Here is a 16077-nt window from a genome sequence, read left to right as displayed (position 1 = left end):
AATAATTAAATTTAGTTTTTTTCCTAACTCTTGAAGGAGAAAAAAACTTTTAAAGCCACCTTCTTTTTCTTCCAAGTTGAAATTAAGGTAAAACGACTTAACGACTGCCCTCTTTGTTAGGCTTTATAAGATTGTTTTTTTTTCCCTTCTTTCTTTTTACTTCAGAAACAAAACCCATTCCGGTTTGGAGACTTTAATAAAAAGAACAGGAAGAAAGAAAATTAAAAAGAAATGCGATTTTCTGACTCATTACTATAAAACTAAGCAGTTTTGAGATTCACATTTTCGTTAACTTACTTGGATATTCTTAATGGAATTGATTCTCATTAAATATAAATTTTTAGAAACTTGTTGCACCAATTCAAAAAAAATTGGATCTACATTTCTTATATTTCAAATATTTTTGTGACTCCAAGTAGAAGTTTTTTGAATAAGTTTTAATTCACCTAAACTATTTTGAGAAGGATTTCTTTGTATTGTTATATATCTATATAAACCTATATCTCTGTTTTTTATTATTACTTTTAAATAATTGCATTGAATATCTGAATGAATTTAGATAAGAAATTACACCTAAATATTACCAATTACGTAATGTGATGTAGCGACTTGGGGATAAGGGGATATAGATTCTTTGATTGCTAATCTAAAGGGGTGCCGTGGAAAAAATACATTTGTGAGTTGACGTCACTCCAAAGTAGTAACTGCATATGAGAATAAAATGGACATTCCTGTGTCCTTAATACTGTGCAAACTGCAAAATAATTATAAAACTGGAATAAATATTGGTTTAAAAATGATTCAGAATCCAGGAAGATTATTACAAAGCAATTTCGATAATGATTTCTTTGCGTTATTATTACTTTTAATGAATTACATTGAATATATGAATGGATTATGATTGAATGAATTACATTCCATATCTATTACATTAGGAATTTTACCTAAGCATTACCAATTAAAAACAGTGACGTAACGACTTAGGGCTAAGGAGATATAGATTTTTTGGTTGACAATCTTAAGAGGAAATGGAAAAATACATTAGGAAGTTGATGTCATTTCAAACTAGTAACTACTGATGAGGCTAAAATAGGCATTCCTGTTCCTCAATACTGTGCAAACTATAAAATATTTATAAGACTGGCAAAAACATTGGTGTAAAAGTAATTCAGAATCCGGGAAGAGGTCGAAGAGTTTCGTTTCTTGTGTAGGGAAAAGATTCTTTGATGTATAATAAATTTTTTATTTTCTTTTTATTCTGGCATGAACCATTTTTCTATTATCTAAATAGATTCAAAAAACAAAATTATGCATTGTGCTTTTGGGGCTTGGTTGGTGATGTTGAATATTTTGTCTTTAGAGGACCAGGAAGACTGTCTGTCACAGGATGTCCTCTAAATGACAGGACTGTCATTTAGAGGACCAGGAAGTAACTATAAACCTATTAGGTTAAAATTTGAAACAAAACTGAACGTATCTGTTAAAACTGGAAATTTTTTAAGATAGAGAATCAAGAAAACCCATTTAGTTTAAAAATTTGCAACAAAACAGAGTGACAGAGTGAATCTGCTAAAATTGGAAATTTTTTAAGACAGAGAACCAAAAAGTAACCATAGCCCCATTTGCTTAAAAATTTGCAACAAAACAGGGTGTATATGTAAGAAAATGTTTTAAAATAGAGAACCAGGAAATAATCATAGACCCATTTGGTTTAAAAATTTGCAACAAAACTGGGTGCATCTGTTAAAATTAGAAAATGTTTTACGATTGAGAACCAGGAAATAAGCTTAGACACATTTGGTTTAAAAATCTGCAACCAAACAGGGTGTATCTGTTAAAAGTAGAAAAGAAAACTTTTTCAAAATTTTGTGCAGACAAGTTCAACTGACTGTGCTCATGTCTTAATTCCTTATTATTCCCAATTAATTAACTAGGACAGTTCCTAATGAATTAACTTTTCTATTGATTTTTCTAACTAATTAATTTTAAAAGAACAGTTTTACTTGTCAATGTACAGTTATTTATTTACTGGATTTTATTTTATTCTAGTTGGTTGTTAGAACGGTTTTTATTTTTCACTGCTTTGTCATTTTGCTTCCTTCAATTGATGATTCTCTATTTAAGTCGCTATGCTATTGATAACTTAGGCATTATTTATGTTCCAGCTTAACATCTCCATCTTCCCATTCACTTAAAAATTATAGTTTTTACGCCTCATAGTTTTAAATTAAAATTTTTATCACTTGTTAAAAGCAATAAAATATTTTCATCAGACATAATTTATGTCCTCTGCCGTTAAATAGTGCATTATAATGCGATAATTAGTGGTGTCTTCGCTCCCTTGCCGGTTCACGTTGCTTTTAATTTATGCCTAAACTTACTTATATTTAAGTGTTTTGAATTAAAAGTAATGCTAATTCTTTTAGTAAACCTATTTTAACAAGTGATCTTCATAGGAAATGATGTGGATGTATTTGATGGCTAATATGAGGCAAATTTTTTAATTGAGTGGAGGCTGTTTTGAATTTATAAATTGCAGGTATTTTCGTTTCGTGATTACTGCCCTTGTTTTCGAATATATTACAATTTTTTTTATTTCATAAGTGTAAAAAGAGATGCATTATGTAATCCACAACAGCATTTTAATAAATTCTAAACTGTTCGGAAGACAATCTAATGAAATTGGTATATATTATAAATAGTTTCTATAGATATTTGGTACTGCATAATTTGTATAGTTGTATAGGTATTGTGTAGGTGTATAGTATTGTACAGTTGCATAGCTAGCATATTATTGCATAATTTGTATAAGTGTATAGTCATTATAGTCTTGCATAGTTTGTATAGTTGTATAGGTAGTATAGTTTGTGTTTATTGTAATAATTAGTGTAATTATAATAGTTTGTATTATTGCAATAGATTGTAACTTGTAACTATTGGCTTCTAGGGCGAATCCCTATAAAAATATATTATTTATATTGTTATAATGTTTTTATGCAATCTGCGATCTTTGTAAACAATAGACACTCAATTTATGGTTTTAGTATGTATAAAAGAATTTTGTTTCTCCATTCTGTCGATCCGGCCTTACACCTAGTCAGATAGGCTGGCTCGAGGAGGGCGTTGAATAGAAAAAGTAATTTCTTAAAGAAAAATATTAAGTAGAGGAGAAGAAAATAATGGTATGCCCTTTGGTCATTACTTCAACAGTCAAATATTCATTCTAAAATTATATAAAAACGCGAATTATCTAACAGCCACATGAATGAATAATGTCACGAATTTCAAATAAAAATCAACTCTTCCAAATATAGCATCCAAAAATATATAAAATGGAAATTATGTAATAGCTTTTTGCAAATGATTAATATAAGGAATTTGACTTAAAAATTAGTTTACAACACGCTGTATCACGACTTTATCAATACCTTTGAAATAAAAAAATATATTGTCCAAATACAGCATCTGCACTCTAATACTGTTTGTTAATTTAAACATAATAAGTATGACGTTAAAACTTGTCTATAACAATATTATTCTATATATTCTATGTTTTTCATTTTATTCATCTTTCATGGGCTATGGTTTGCTGTATATGTCAACCGAGAATCTATCTAACTCATAGCTTAAATATGTCAATAAAATAGTTTTTGAAAGAGTTCGATTTAATAAAAGGATGCTGCCACCAATCCGAAGTTTTGGCGACATATATGATAATTTTAGCATATTTTATGACAACTTTAAGATGTGTTTATTAGCAAGGTGAGGGCTTTAGATGAGATTTTGGATGGCGTGTTTCCAAGAAACTGCATTTCGTTCTTAAGCCTTACCTTCGAAAGTTTTAATACAGATGCTGTTGCAAAAATATAGTTTTAAAAATAAAGCCTTAAAGCATTTACGAACGACAGCGCAAGATTCTGAATTATTGGCATTCTACCTTGCTCCAGTTTTGCAGTCAATCACTTCAAAGAGTATTTTTTATGAGCTAGAAAAAAGTAGCAGAAAAGTGATACAAAGTATCAAAGAGAAAGCATTTATTTTAAAGGAGAAATCATTATTCTTTTTCTGGTACTTTCGAAAGAAATACGTTCTTTTTTTTGTGACCCACATATGTTTTGAACTTTTTTTTTATTAGTCTTTTAGCTTGATATGGTTATTGTAGAACTTGAGGGGAGCCTTCTCTAGCTTTTAAAAAATTGTTTTCCATTTAAGTCAGAAAACGTAAATGTTTTTTTTTATCAGGCAAAATTGTTTTTATTTATTAGTATTTCTAAACAAGAAATATCGCATTATTTTCCAAATATTATATAGTATATTCTAAAACTTATATCGTCTCTGAAACGATTTTAAATGGCCCAAATCTCTTTGAAGCCATTAAAAGGAAATTTTAAAAGCCAAACGAGAGTTTTAGAAACAGTTCGCTGTTGAATTGTTATGAGAAGTTATTTTTTTCTGGTTTTGTAAAAATCTGTGATTTAAGAAAAATAAATAAATAAAAAAAAAATCAACCTTTAAGAAACCTAGTTTAAATATATTTTTGTTCAAAATTACTTTTTAATTTAAATTAAAATATTTGAAATGGTAGTCAAATTATCCATTCGATTTACGAATTTGTTTAACTTTCTTATACCCAATCCTTAGACATTTTGGAAGCAATTGTTATTTCATTCTTTTAAAGAATATGTAAGGCATCCAAGATACTTAAAGATGTAATTAATTTGTTGTATCAATTAATTATGGACTTTAGTTTCAAAATTTTTATAATTTGACATTACATTTGATAGAAACACATGACTGAGTGTCAAGAAGTTAAAAATATTATCTAAGCAAAATGTTACAATTTTACTCATAACTTTCCTTATACATTTTATTACCTTAAAAGGATATGCTAAATTAGTATTTCAAAATGATTACATAATTTAGTTAGAATATGCATAATTTGGTTAAAATATTAAGGCATGAAACAAATTAAAATCAACTCAATTTTATGGTTTACATTATTTTAATCAAGAGAAAATAGGTATAAAATGTTTTCATAATATTTGTTTAATGTCCTATTTCTATGCAAATATTAATTATATTTTCCGTTGTTCGGCAAAATTCTCATAGGAACAGTGCAAATTATGGTAAGCGAAAGAAAAATGTGATCTTAATGATATGCAGATTTTAAATTCACTTTCTCATCACTGGTACAATCATCTCTAAGTGACAAGACATCGTAATTAATTTAATAGTTCAGCTGAGATCATCAATTTAGATATATATATATCCAGATAAAAGAAATAATATATTAACTTGATAAAATATTAACACTGATTTAATATAGAGAAGTCATTTGAGGAATTATATTTATTGAAGCTTCTAGAATGCTACTTTTTAAGTAGATTGAAACTTCAATGTGCGAGAGGGTATAAATACAGTTTACGACATTTATTACTTAAGTATTACTTTGTAGGCAGTTATATGTAGTGATTGTAAGCTTTTTGAACCAAACAAAGATGGCAACGAAATAACTTGTAAATTGAGGTCTCAAAAATTTTTTTAAGTTAATAAGTGAAGAAAAGTTTGGATATTATTTACTTGCAAATGAACTTTTTGCTTTTATGATTTTTCTTTAACCTACATCGGTTTTGTGAAGGATATGTAGAGAAAATAACGGTATAGAGCACTATATTCATGTATTGCTTAAAGACCAGGCCAAAATCTGTTGTTGGGTTACAATGATTCTAAAGCTACCGGTTATATGAAGGATATATAGATAAAATAACGGTATAGAGCACTATATTTATGCACTGCTTAATGACCAGGCCGAAATCTGTTGTTGGGTTACAATGATTCTAAAGCTATCGGTTATATGAAGGATATGTAGAGAAAATAACGGTATAGAGCACTATATTCATGTATTGCTTAAAGACCAGGCCAAAATCTGTTGTTGGGTTACAATGATTCTAAAGCTACCGGTTATATGAAGGATATATAGATAAAATAACGGTATAGAGCACTATATTTATGCACTGCTTAATGACCAGGCCGAAATCTGTTGTTGGGTTACAATGATTCTAAAGCTATCGGTTATATGAAGGATATATAGAGAAAATAACGGTATAGAGCACTTTATTCATGTATTGCTTAAAGACCAGGCCAAAATCTGTTGTTGGGTTACAATGATTCTAAAGCTATCGGTTATATGAAGGATATATAGAGAAAATAACGGTATAGAGCACTTTATTCATATATTGCTTAAAGACCAGGCCAAAATCTGTTGTTGGGTTACAATGATTCTAAAGCTATCGGTTATATGAAGGATAAATAGATAAAATAACGGTATAGAGCACTATGTTTATGCATTGCTTAAAGACCAGGCCAAAATCTGCTGTTGGGTTGCAATGATTCTAAACCTATTTATAAATTTATATTCCATTTACGAATGATATTTAATATTTTTACATTGGTGATATGTATATGATAATTTTGGTGATTGTTTTACAAAATGCTGATGATATTTTTATGTATATGATAATTTAAAAATAACTTTTAATATATATGATTACTGCATCTAATAATTCCCTTTAAAATATGAATATATTTAAAATTATAAAATGAATATTTAATACTTAACATCCGAATCAGTAAATGTGTTTTTAAGATTCTTATAAATTTTTTTATGCAAATTATAAAAATATAAAAATAAGTAGCGCATGTATAACAAAACAAAGAATAGAAAAGATAAAAAGCGGGGAAATTTCAGAATACCGAATAGGTTGCAGATCTCAGTTATATTGTAAATAAATTAACTGATTCTCAGATTCGCATTTAGAAGTTGAAAGACGAGGAAATTCCAGAATTGCAAAGACGCAGATTGTAGTTGTATTATAAATAATTAAAGAAATTAATACACTGAATCGCCGATTCACACTGATTCACATACAGAGTTGAAAGGCAAAGAAATTCATGAACGGCAAACATAACGCTGATCGCAATTGTATTGTGAATAATTAAATAAATTAACGCATTGATTCGCTAATTCATGTATTTATTCACATTTTAAGTTTTAAATATTCATTCGCTAAATATAATCACATTCCAGAACGACAACATGGATGCAAATTTTAATTGTACTTCGAATAATTAAATAAATTGTCAGGCAAAATTTTCTTATTTGATTAAAATCCATTTGTTGTCAAATGCAAAAAGTTTGTAAGTGATCAGCAAAGATAATTCGTTAAATACAAAATTAAGTTATGCAAAATCTTTATCATTTATTCATTAATTGTTGATAAATATCATCATCATATCATGAATTTCATCACATACAGTTAGAAAATTTCAATGTGAATGGGAACCAAAATCTTTTATAACAGCAAGAGGCCCATGTTTGTTACCATAAAAGATTTTATTTTTCATTCACAACTAAAAAAGTTAATGAACTAAATAAAACATGAAATAAAAAAATAATATTTATATTAACATATTTTTAGAAATACTATTAATAGAAATAATATTAGATTTATATTAAATTTAAAGAAAAATCTATGCTAAGCTACACTTTATGGAAGTCCTAGAGTGAGTTAAATTCATCCTTTTATGCATTAAAATGTGAAATATGAAGTAAAATGTGATTATCTAATAACTTACCCAACTCTTTCTTGATATCTAACCAATGAGTTACTGAAAACTCGACTTTTCTGTTATCCAGTTCATTATCCATTTGTGGCCCCTCATATTCAGAATTCGCTAAAAGTTCTACTATCTCTGCTTCCCGAAGACCAAAGCTTGTACATGTTAGATAGGTGGCTATTTTTCGTATCGTCTCTATTCCATACTTGTTTTCCACATCAATTAGAAACATATTTACCAATTCTTCAATGGTGAGTGGTACATCCTTGTCTGTCAAAGTCTTAAAGGAAGGCCACCTCCTTGCAAGATGCGACAACAGTTTCACATACAGAGGGCACATTGTTTTGCCGCCTAGACGTTGCTTCACATGTTGCCACTGTTCAGTTGTCAAAACGTGTTTATTATCCTTCAGATTGGACTGCATCATACTGATTGCCGCCTGGCTGGTCAAAGGCGGAATGTAGACAAAGTTCTCGCTAGTAGAAATCCTAGTTTTGAGTAACCCTAGAATCTTTTCTTCTTCCTCAGACACCGAACACACGATGTGGACGTTGGCGGGAAGGTTCCATGGCAACCATCCAAGGATGGAAGCTTGGTTATTAGGTGCACATCGCAGGGAGTGCAGATTGTCTAGTACGATGACAAGGTCATTGTCTTTGGCCTCCACCAGTTTTAGAAGATCCAGAAACCAGATGCTTAGCTTTCCTAGCTCGAAACTGTAGTGTCTGGGACTAATTTCAAATCCGAATAGCAAGCTGATGTGCAAGCACAAGTTTCGCAGGAGCTCCGGAGTGAAAGATGTACAAGGGCTGCGTCCGACGTGGCGAATGATTCGTACTACATCACTGCCAAGCCATTCGGGACAATACATAAAAACCTATTTAGAAATTGAAAGAAAAAAAATATATAAATTCAATATCTATGGTAATGTTTAGTTTAGTTATATTAACGTCCCACTGTAAAGTATCACTAGGGCTATTTTGGGACGGACCTCGTAATTTTGAATCGCGGTCAGATGACGAGGACGACACCTGAGCTGGCACCCCCCTATCCACACCGCACCACACCAGCGGGAAGACGTTTGGTCTGACGGATTTAACGTGCAACAGACCCCTTACACGACGATTCTTCGGTAGAATCGGGTCACGAACCTGAAACCCTACGGCTCACAAGCCGAGACCTTACCACCGCGGCCTCATCTATGGTAATGAAAATAAATCAAAAGTATCCGTCATTTAATTCCACTCCAATCAAAGAAATTGCATTTGAAACACAATTAAAGACCTATATTTATTGGCATTGATAAAAAATTCTGAGCTACTTTAAGCAAATCTTGATATATTAGATTCAGAAAATCAAAAAATACCATTAAAATTTCATTTACCAGATATGCGCTAGATAATATAAAATTATTACTAGCAGTGATAGCATTATTTCAATAAATATTGATATTTAAAAGTGTAATGTAATGGGTTAATTTAAACTGATGTTTTCCCATCTCATAATTTTTGGAAGCTAAAAGAAAGAAAAAAACTTCCAGCTAGTTCGTCAGAACTTGGAGAAAGATTCTTTAAATTAATTTATGGTTTTCAAATTCTGTAAAGTACATTTAAAAGATTTATGAAAATAACTTTTGTCGTAGCATATTTCAGTTCATTCAGCTTTATTATTTAATTATGAAAAGCGGAAACTAATTTTTTTTTATGAAATTAATCTTGCATATATAAAAGTAAAAATAGCAGGAACCTTATTGATCGATCATCTTCTGTTATTCATTCAGAAGTGGACTGAACACGTTTCATGTTGTAAACAATATCGAGGAAAAAAATTAGATGCTGATCAAAAAATATTAAGAACCAGCTACCTTTGGCGACCAGTTTGTTTGTCCAAATTATTGATTTTTAGACTGTTAAACCATGAATTTGTAATGCATTTTCAAAAAAATTACCGAGTTATTTCATACGATTGTTATAAAATGTATTTAATTGAATCAATGAATGTATTACTGATACAATGCAAATTAAAATGTGTATATATTATGAAATGAAAGCGGATGTAAAAATCCTTTTTCGGAGTTAATGTCTTAAGTAAGCAATTTTTATATCTTAATTTTAACATTTGCACGCGATTAAATCTTATAATGGATAAATTATAATTTCAATGTACCATATGTTAATTACTGATGCTCATGACCACCGGTTTTGGTGTTTCGTTCTAAAAGCGTAATTAGATGCGATTAAATCGAAAACTGGATTATGGGAAATTACTTTGTTTAAAAAATCACTAGTAAATGCAATTAGCAGTAAATTTTTGCAAGTAGAAATAAAAGTAAGACAGTAAATTTTAACTTCAGCTTATCGATTTATCATAGTTACAAACTTTGCATTGCATTTAAAAATTGATAAAAAATAAATAAAAATTATACATAAATGAAAATGGCCTTTTAAAAAAGATAATTTGTTGAATTTTAAGACATTGTATAAGATATATTTGTGAACTAACAGTTTTGGCTGATATGATCATCAATTTCCATAGGTAACTCAACAATTTTACCTCTATGACGACGGTATGAAGTCTATTTTCCTATTGGATTAATCTTTATGTTTGAAGCCTATTTTTTTTATTTATTTTACACCTTCATTTTTTGACTGAATGGAGTTTAACATGGCGAGCTCTCTCCAGAGCATTTCTAATAATATTTTGCAGCTTTAATTAGCGAAACTTTTAATAAACGCAGCTGTAACAAACATATTTATTTACGTTTGACTGTTGGATCAATAATAAGTAATAGGAGTAATTTCATTGTCACATTTATTGGTGTTTTATGTATAAAGAATTTTTCTAATATTTTGTTCTTATTTATCCATTGATTAGTGTATAAGGAAGCTGCATTTTATACAAAATATTTTTAATTGAAATAAATAATTGGTAAAATAAAATTTTAAACAGAATTTATGTGAGTGGATTTTGTTCAAAAATTAACAGAAATGCGCGTGTTATTTTAAAGATCATACTGAATTTCATCTATCTGGCTCAAAAATGTTTTGAATAATCGCATTCTCAAAGCATCTTTGAGAATACAGTTACTCAAAACATCTTTGTGTAATCGCATTCTCAAAGATGCCTCTTTTACTCAAACAAACTTTCAAATATAATTTCAAAAATTTGTCTTTCAGACATAGGTGGGAAGACGCATCAAAATTTCAAAAACATATTTTTTGATGACTACAGAACTTCCCTTTGCATACTTTATACATGAAAAAGAAAATCTGAAACTAGGATGTGTGTTTTGATGAATAATCAAAACGAGTGTGAAGAAATCATATTATATCCCAACATCTGTCTTGATTCTGATTAAGAATATAAAGATATCACTCAAAATCAATGAAGTAATAATTAAAGAAATCACCATTCTTTTTTAAATGTATAAGTTTGTGTTTTGTATTTTAAAAAATCAATAACTTTCTTTTTTACTCTCAGAATTGCAACTGATACTTCTGATTGTATCAGGAATAATATTTGAACGAAATACTCCTCAGAATATCTATCGGCAAATCAAAATTTGGATCATTTAGATTTGAATGAATCTGCTTACCAATAAGAAATTTGGATATTCAAATTAAATTATTAATCAAGCAGTTATCTTATTTCGATCAATGAATCTATATAGGGTGAACTTAACCTAATCTGCCATATTATAGAGAGAAACAGAAGAGTCCTTTATAAAACATTATAGAAACAGTTTTACCATTTGCATGTTAGGGCGATTAAACTGAATATTTTTCCATTTAGAAAAACTATTATTCTAAAAAGTTTTTGACAGATAGATACGTAAAATAAATACATAAAATTTATGTAAAATAGCCCATATTTGGGAAGAACGAGAAAAATTATTAGGATATCTATATTTATCTATATTTAATCTCTCACTTAAAGTGCAGAAATTTTCTAAATTCAAAATCGAATTGTCGCCAAAATCTTTAGTGTTGAATATCGCAAATACTGTTCCATCTACAATATGTCAAAATTACCAAACACTTGCCCATTCTATCAGCTTTCCAGTGAGCCAAAGTAGCCATTTCACTGTTTTAGCTCATAAGAAATTCACTCTTTTATTTGAAATGCATCACTGATATTCATTTTCCTCAAAACTAAAAACTCGCTGGACGCCATTGCCGATTCCGATTTTAATCCTCAGTCCATCTTAAACTTGCTGTTTTGGTTAGGTTCAAGAAAACAAATATTAAAACCAAATAAGAAAAATGGCATTTTTATTAAGTTATAAACACAATAGAAGCAGACCGATATGCATCTCCATCTCCGAAAGAGTTCAGATCTGTGGATTTGACTATATTCCATTCATCCACCGTTCTTTGGATTGCAGGCTTTCTGAAGAATGTCTGTTTCAAAGATTGCCGATCTTGATTGATGAATTGCAAACGAAAGACTAAAATTTTTCCTGAACTAGAACACTAATATTGTCCATTGCAGGATCGTAGACAACGTTTTTAGTAAATTTGACATATTGAGGTTTGAAAGGTATTTGCGGTATTTATTAAAGATCTCGGCGATTGTTCATTTTTGCATTTCGCCAAAGCTTTGGGGCTCGTACTTTGGTTTTATATTCAGGCGCGGAATCATGTTATAGTGACATCTTATAGAATATTTTTGGGAGTTTTTAAGAATATGTGACATTTTAAGAGTAAGTATTCAAAAACTTTTTAAAATAGGAGATATTCCTGTTTGGTATTATATCCACTTTAATCTTTATGACTGTTACATGGTAAAAAATATAGGACAGGGTTGTTATAGAATTTTATAATCCATATCGGCTTTTCTATCATTCTTTTTCACTTGGTAAATTAGGCCTAAATCATCGTGTAGGAAAACAGGTTGTGTAAAATCCCAATTTCATTAGAAATCCTATAAAAATTGGTGTACCATTGGTACTCACAGTTTTGATCATTTTCTTGCATATATATCTAACAGCAATTTATAATATAAGAATTCCTCCGTGTAACTTTAGAAAAATAAAGCATTATATTAATAATTTTTTATGTATATTTCATTCACAACGGAATAAAGAATAATAGTCTGTAATACCAATCAAATTCAATAGAACAGACAATAAAACATTATCTGATTTGTTCCTTATATGCAGTTAGCATTTACGATTACATTGAATGAAAAAATAAATCGGTTTATGGTTTTTCAAATTGATGCACTATTTTTAATCCCTCATTACATAATTTATAAAATATGTATTGAATACACATGCAAAAATTTTATAAATATTAGTATAATAAAATAAAGATATTTGTGTTATTACATTATTTCTCATGGAAAGATATAAGGTAAAACTTTTATGATACAACAAATACAATAAATTAAATATGTAGCACTCAACACCTATTAAACAAAGAACTTTTCGCATTATATAAAAAAATTAAAGTTTAAAAACAGATAACTTGAATTATCTATCATATTATTTTCATTTTATTTCCACAACGTGAGACTTCAAATACCCCAAAGATTAACTTTCAGAATTACTCTTTTCTAATCAGTGCTTCGATCCTTGAAGAAAAAGAAAGCAATTATCTCCATTTTTAAAATCAAAACAAAGTATAAATATGTTTTTGTCTCGTTTTATTAATGTTAAGCAAACTTTTCGAGCACTCTTTTGTAATCAGAGGGGAAATTCTCGGACGGACAGATTCATTATTTTTCCCTCAGATATTAACCTGGACCCAAGAGCAAACTAATCGAACCTCTTTCAGCATACATTGTTGTAAAATTTGAGAAATATTTGCATATGACAGGAGAAAAAAGAACAAGAAGGAAAAACTTTGTTCTGGTCCGTTATTATTCTTGCTGTCAAATTTTACCCATTTATCACTTGTAATTACTATCTTTCTTTTCTTGGAAACTAAGGGAATATTTTGGCTATGGAGGCATCAAATTAAATTTTGGAAGCATTGTCAGTTTAAAAAAAACTTTAGACTGAGAACGTTACGTGTAATGTTGATGAAATTCAGAATGTTATAAAATAAATCCTAGTTGAACTATTTATTAGTGAGAAATTATTAGAAATCAATTTTTACCCTTTGATATTTTTTTGTTTCTATAAAGCTTTAATTAAAACTAGTTCATTCTTCGAATTTCTCATATATATAAACAATTTAACCCTTACTTTTGTATCTTCAGAGCTTTTTCTGAATATGTATTGAGGGCAATGTAATATTGAATGAGAAACGAGAAAATTCGAACTCTACTATTGTCTTTAAACGTCAGTGTACGCCCCTCCACAATTTCTGAGTGAAATAACGCAATATGACGTATTTAATGCTGTATGTTATAATGTAAAAGATTGAGTATGCATCTTGGATGTTTTCAATTCCATCGATTGGTTTGTAAATTCAAGAAAGGTTAACAACATTGACACGACGTTATACCAAAAATGATGTTATTTTTTTAAAATTTGCTCCTAAATATATAGCATCATTAAGGTGTACACACGCAAAAAAAGTAATTGAAATCTTCAAAATACGGATGAGTATAAATTTAGCAGTTAACAATATTAACTGATTACCCGAGGAGCATACTTTGCTCATCAGAAAGTCTCTCCTTGAATATTTTAGGGTTTGGCAAAGAACTGAACACATTTCCTTGTACAAATAAATCTCACTAATACATTCTGCTGACTATATTCCTTTTTTTGTACACCAACTTCTTAATAATATTGACAGAACACTGACATTGTATTTTCTAAGTGGGAAGGCAATTTCTTCTAACGAACATTTTGGCTGTTTTAGTTGATAATCTGAAGTTTCAAATTTCCAACGCCCGTAGAAATAAGAGAGTTTCATGAGGTCTTTTCATGGTATCTGGAAGCATATCTGGAATGTATCACGCTATATACATTAATATGAGCGACAAGAATTAAACTCAGTCACTTAAGCAAAACTAAGTTGATTAAGCCATTTAAGTAGATGATTAAATTAGTTTTCAATTCAAAATTAATATATTCAATACAGGTACAGCCTTTTATAGTGAATTATAATGAGCGCAGATAGAACCTGGGACCTTGTGGTTCGCAGCTGAGTAACATGACCAGAATACAAAAGCAATTGTTCGGGTAGCGTAGCTGTTAACTGGCTTATAAGCTTTCATCACAGACTCTTCCTCCATAGAATCGGAGGTGAGACGAACAATATGGCTGTTGAGTCTAATGTGCTGTACCCGTTTGAGTAGCGCCAAGCGTTATGGTGAGCGTGTGTGGGTGAATGGTTGCTGATGCTGTTGCTGCGTCAAATGAGTCTGACGACTTTGGGTTGCTGCGGGCTTTTTGTGTTGCTGAATCAAGTGAGTTTGACGACTTAGGGTTGCTGCGCCAAGTGAATCTGGCGACTTTGGTTTGCTGTGGGTAGATGGCGCCACAACAGCTGTCCGAAGGTTGAAGGTTCATCGTCCGAGGTCACCAATGTAGCGGTTTGTGATGAGCGAGGATAGAACCTGGGACCATGTTGTTCACAGTCCAGTAACATGACCACGATACAAAAGCAATTGCTCGTGTAGCGTAGCTGTTAACTGGCTTATAAGCTTTCACCACACTTTCAATCAACTGGATAAGGAAAATTAAGATATCACAAATATTTATTAACCTGTGAAAGTAAGGTGGACTTCCCAGATCCATCTTGCCCGACAACTATAACGGGTGAATGCCTAATGCAAGTATCGTCTTGTCCTAGCATCAAATTCTGTATTTGCAGCAAGGCTCCGCAGTCACTGTCCAGGGACTGGGACACCCCGAGAACACGCAGATGCTGACGGCTGTTGCTAAGATGGCTTTGTGATTCTCGAACCACCTCCTAAAAAAGAAAATGCTTTTAGATAATTTGCTGTTTAAAAGAAAATTTGTTGTCGTTAAAATACTGAAGTGTAATTTCCAATTATTTCTAAAATACCGAGTAATTATTTATATCAGTAATAATTCAATTTCCCATCCTTGTTGTAAAGTATTACAAAATCTGGTTTATTGATTTTATGAGATTTTAAACTGATTTAATAAGCTTCGAAAATTAATCAATAGAAACAGAATGCAAAAATTACATCTAGAGATCTTGAAGTTATGTTTTCTCTGTTGCTATACGTTGAAATATTACATTAACCATTATAATTATAGTGATTTATTCTATATTCTATATACTTAAACTATCTTAGATTTACTTCAGAATACGATGTTATGCAGTTTTGCAATGAATATAAACAGAATGCAAAAGTCATACATAAAAAACGTGAAATTATTTTCCCCGGTTATTTTTTTATATTAAGAGATAATTATTAATCATAAAAATGGTGATGTTTTTCCTCACATGATATTATACCTAGACTATTTTTAGAGTTTTGAGATTTTTTAGTGAGTTAAAAGCCATATATTACTTACTTGTAGACTTTAATTCA

The 16077-nt window shown here is 30.0% G+C and overlaps 1 protein-coding gene across 1 annotated transcript in view; it reads right to left on the bottom strand.

Moving 5' to 3' along the window:
- The window catches only part of LOC129965666 (protein qui-1-like), a 149258-nt gene that overhangs the window by 71291 nt on the left and 61890 nt on the right, over positions 1-16077 (bottom strand). The window contains exons 8-9 of the mRNA XM_056079766.1: positions 15279-15485; positions 7636-8494 (exon numbers count right to left, since the gene is read on the bottom strand). Of these exons, the coding sequence (XP_055935741.1) occupies positions 7636-8494; positions 15279-15485 (1066 nt within the window). The remainder of the gene's footprint in view (positions 1-7635; positions 8495-15278; positions 15486-16077) is intronic.

Source organism: Argiope bruennichi, chromosome 1 (genome assembly GCF_947563725.1).
Source record: "Argiope bruennichi chromosome 1, qqArgBrue1.1, whole genome shotgun sequence".
In the NCBI taxonomy this organism is placed as follows: domain Eukaryota; kingdom Metazoa; phylum Arthropoda; class Arachnida; order Araneae; family Araneidae; genus Argiope; species Argiope bruennichi.
The sequence above is the reverse complement of the archived record's forward strand: the minus strand, read 5'-3'. Positions and strand labels throughout refer to the sequence as shown.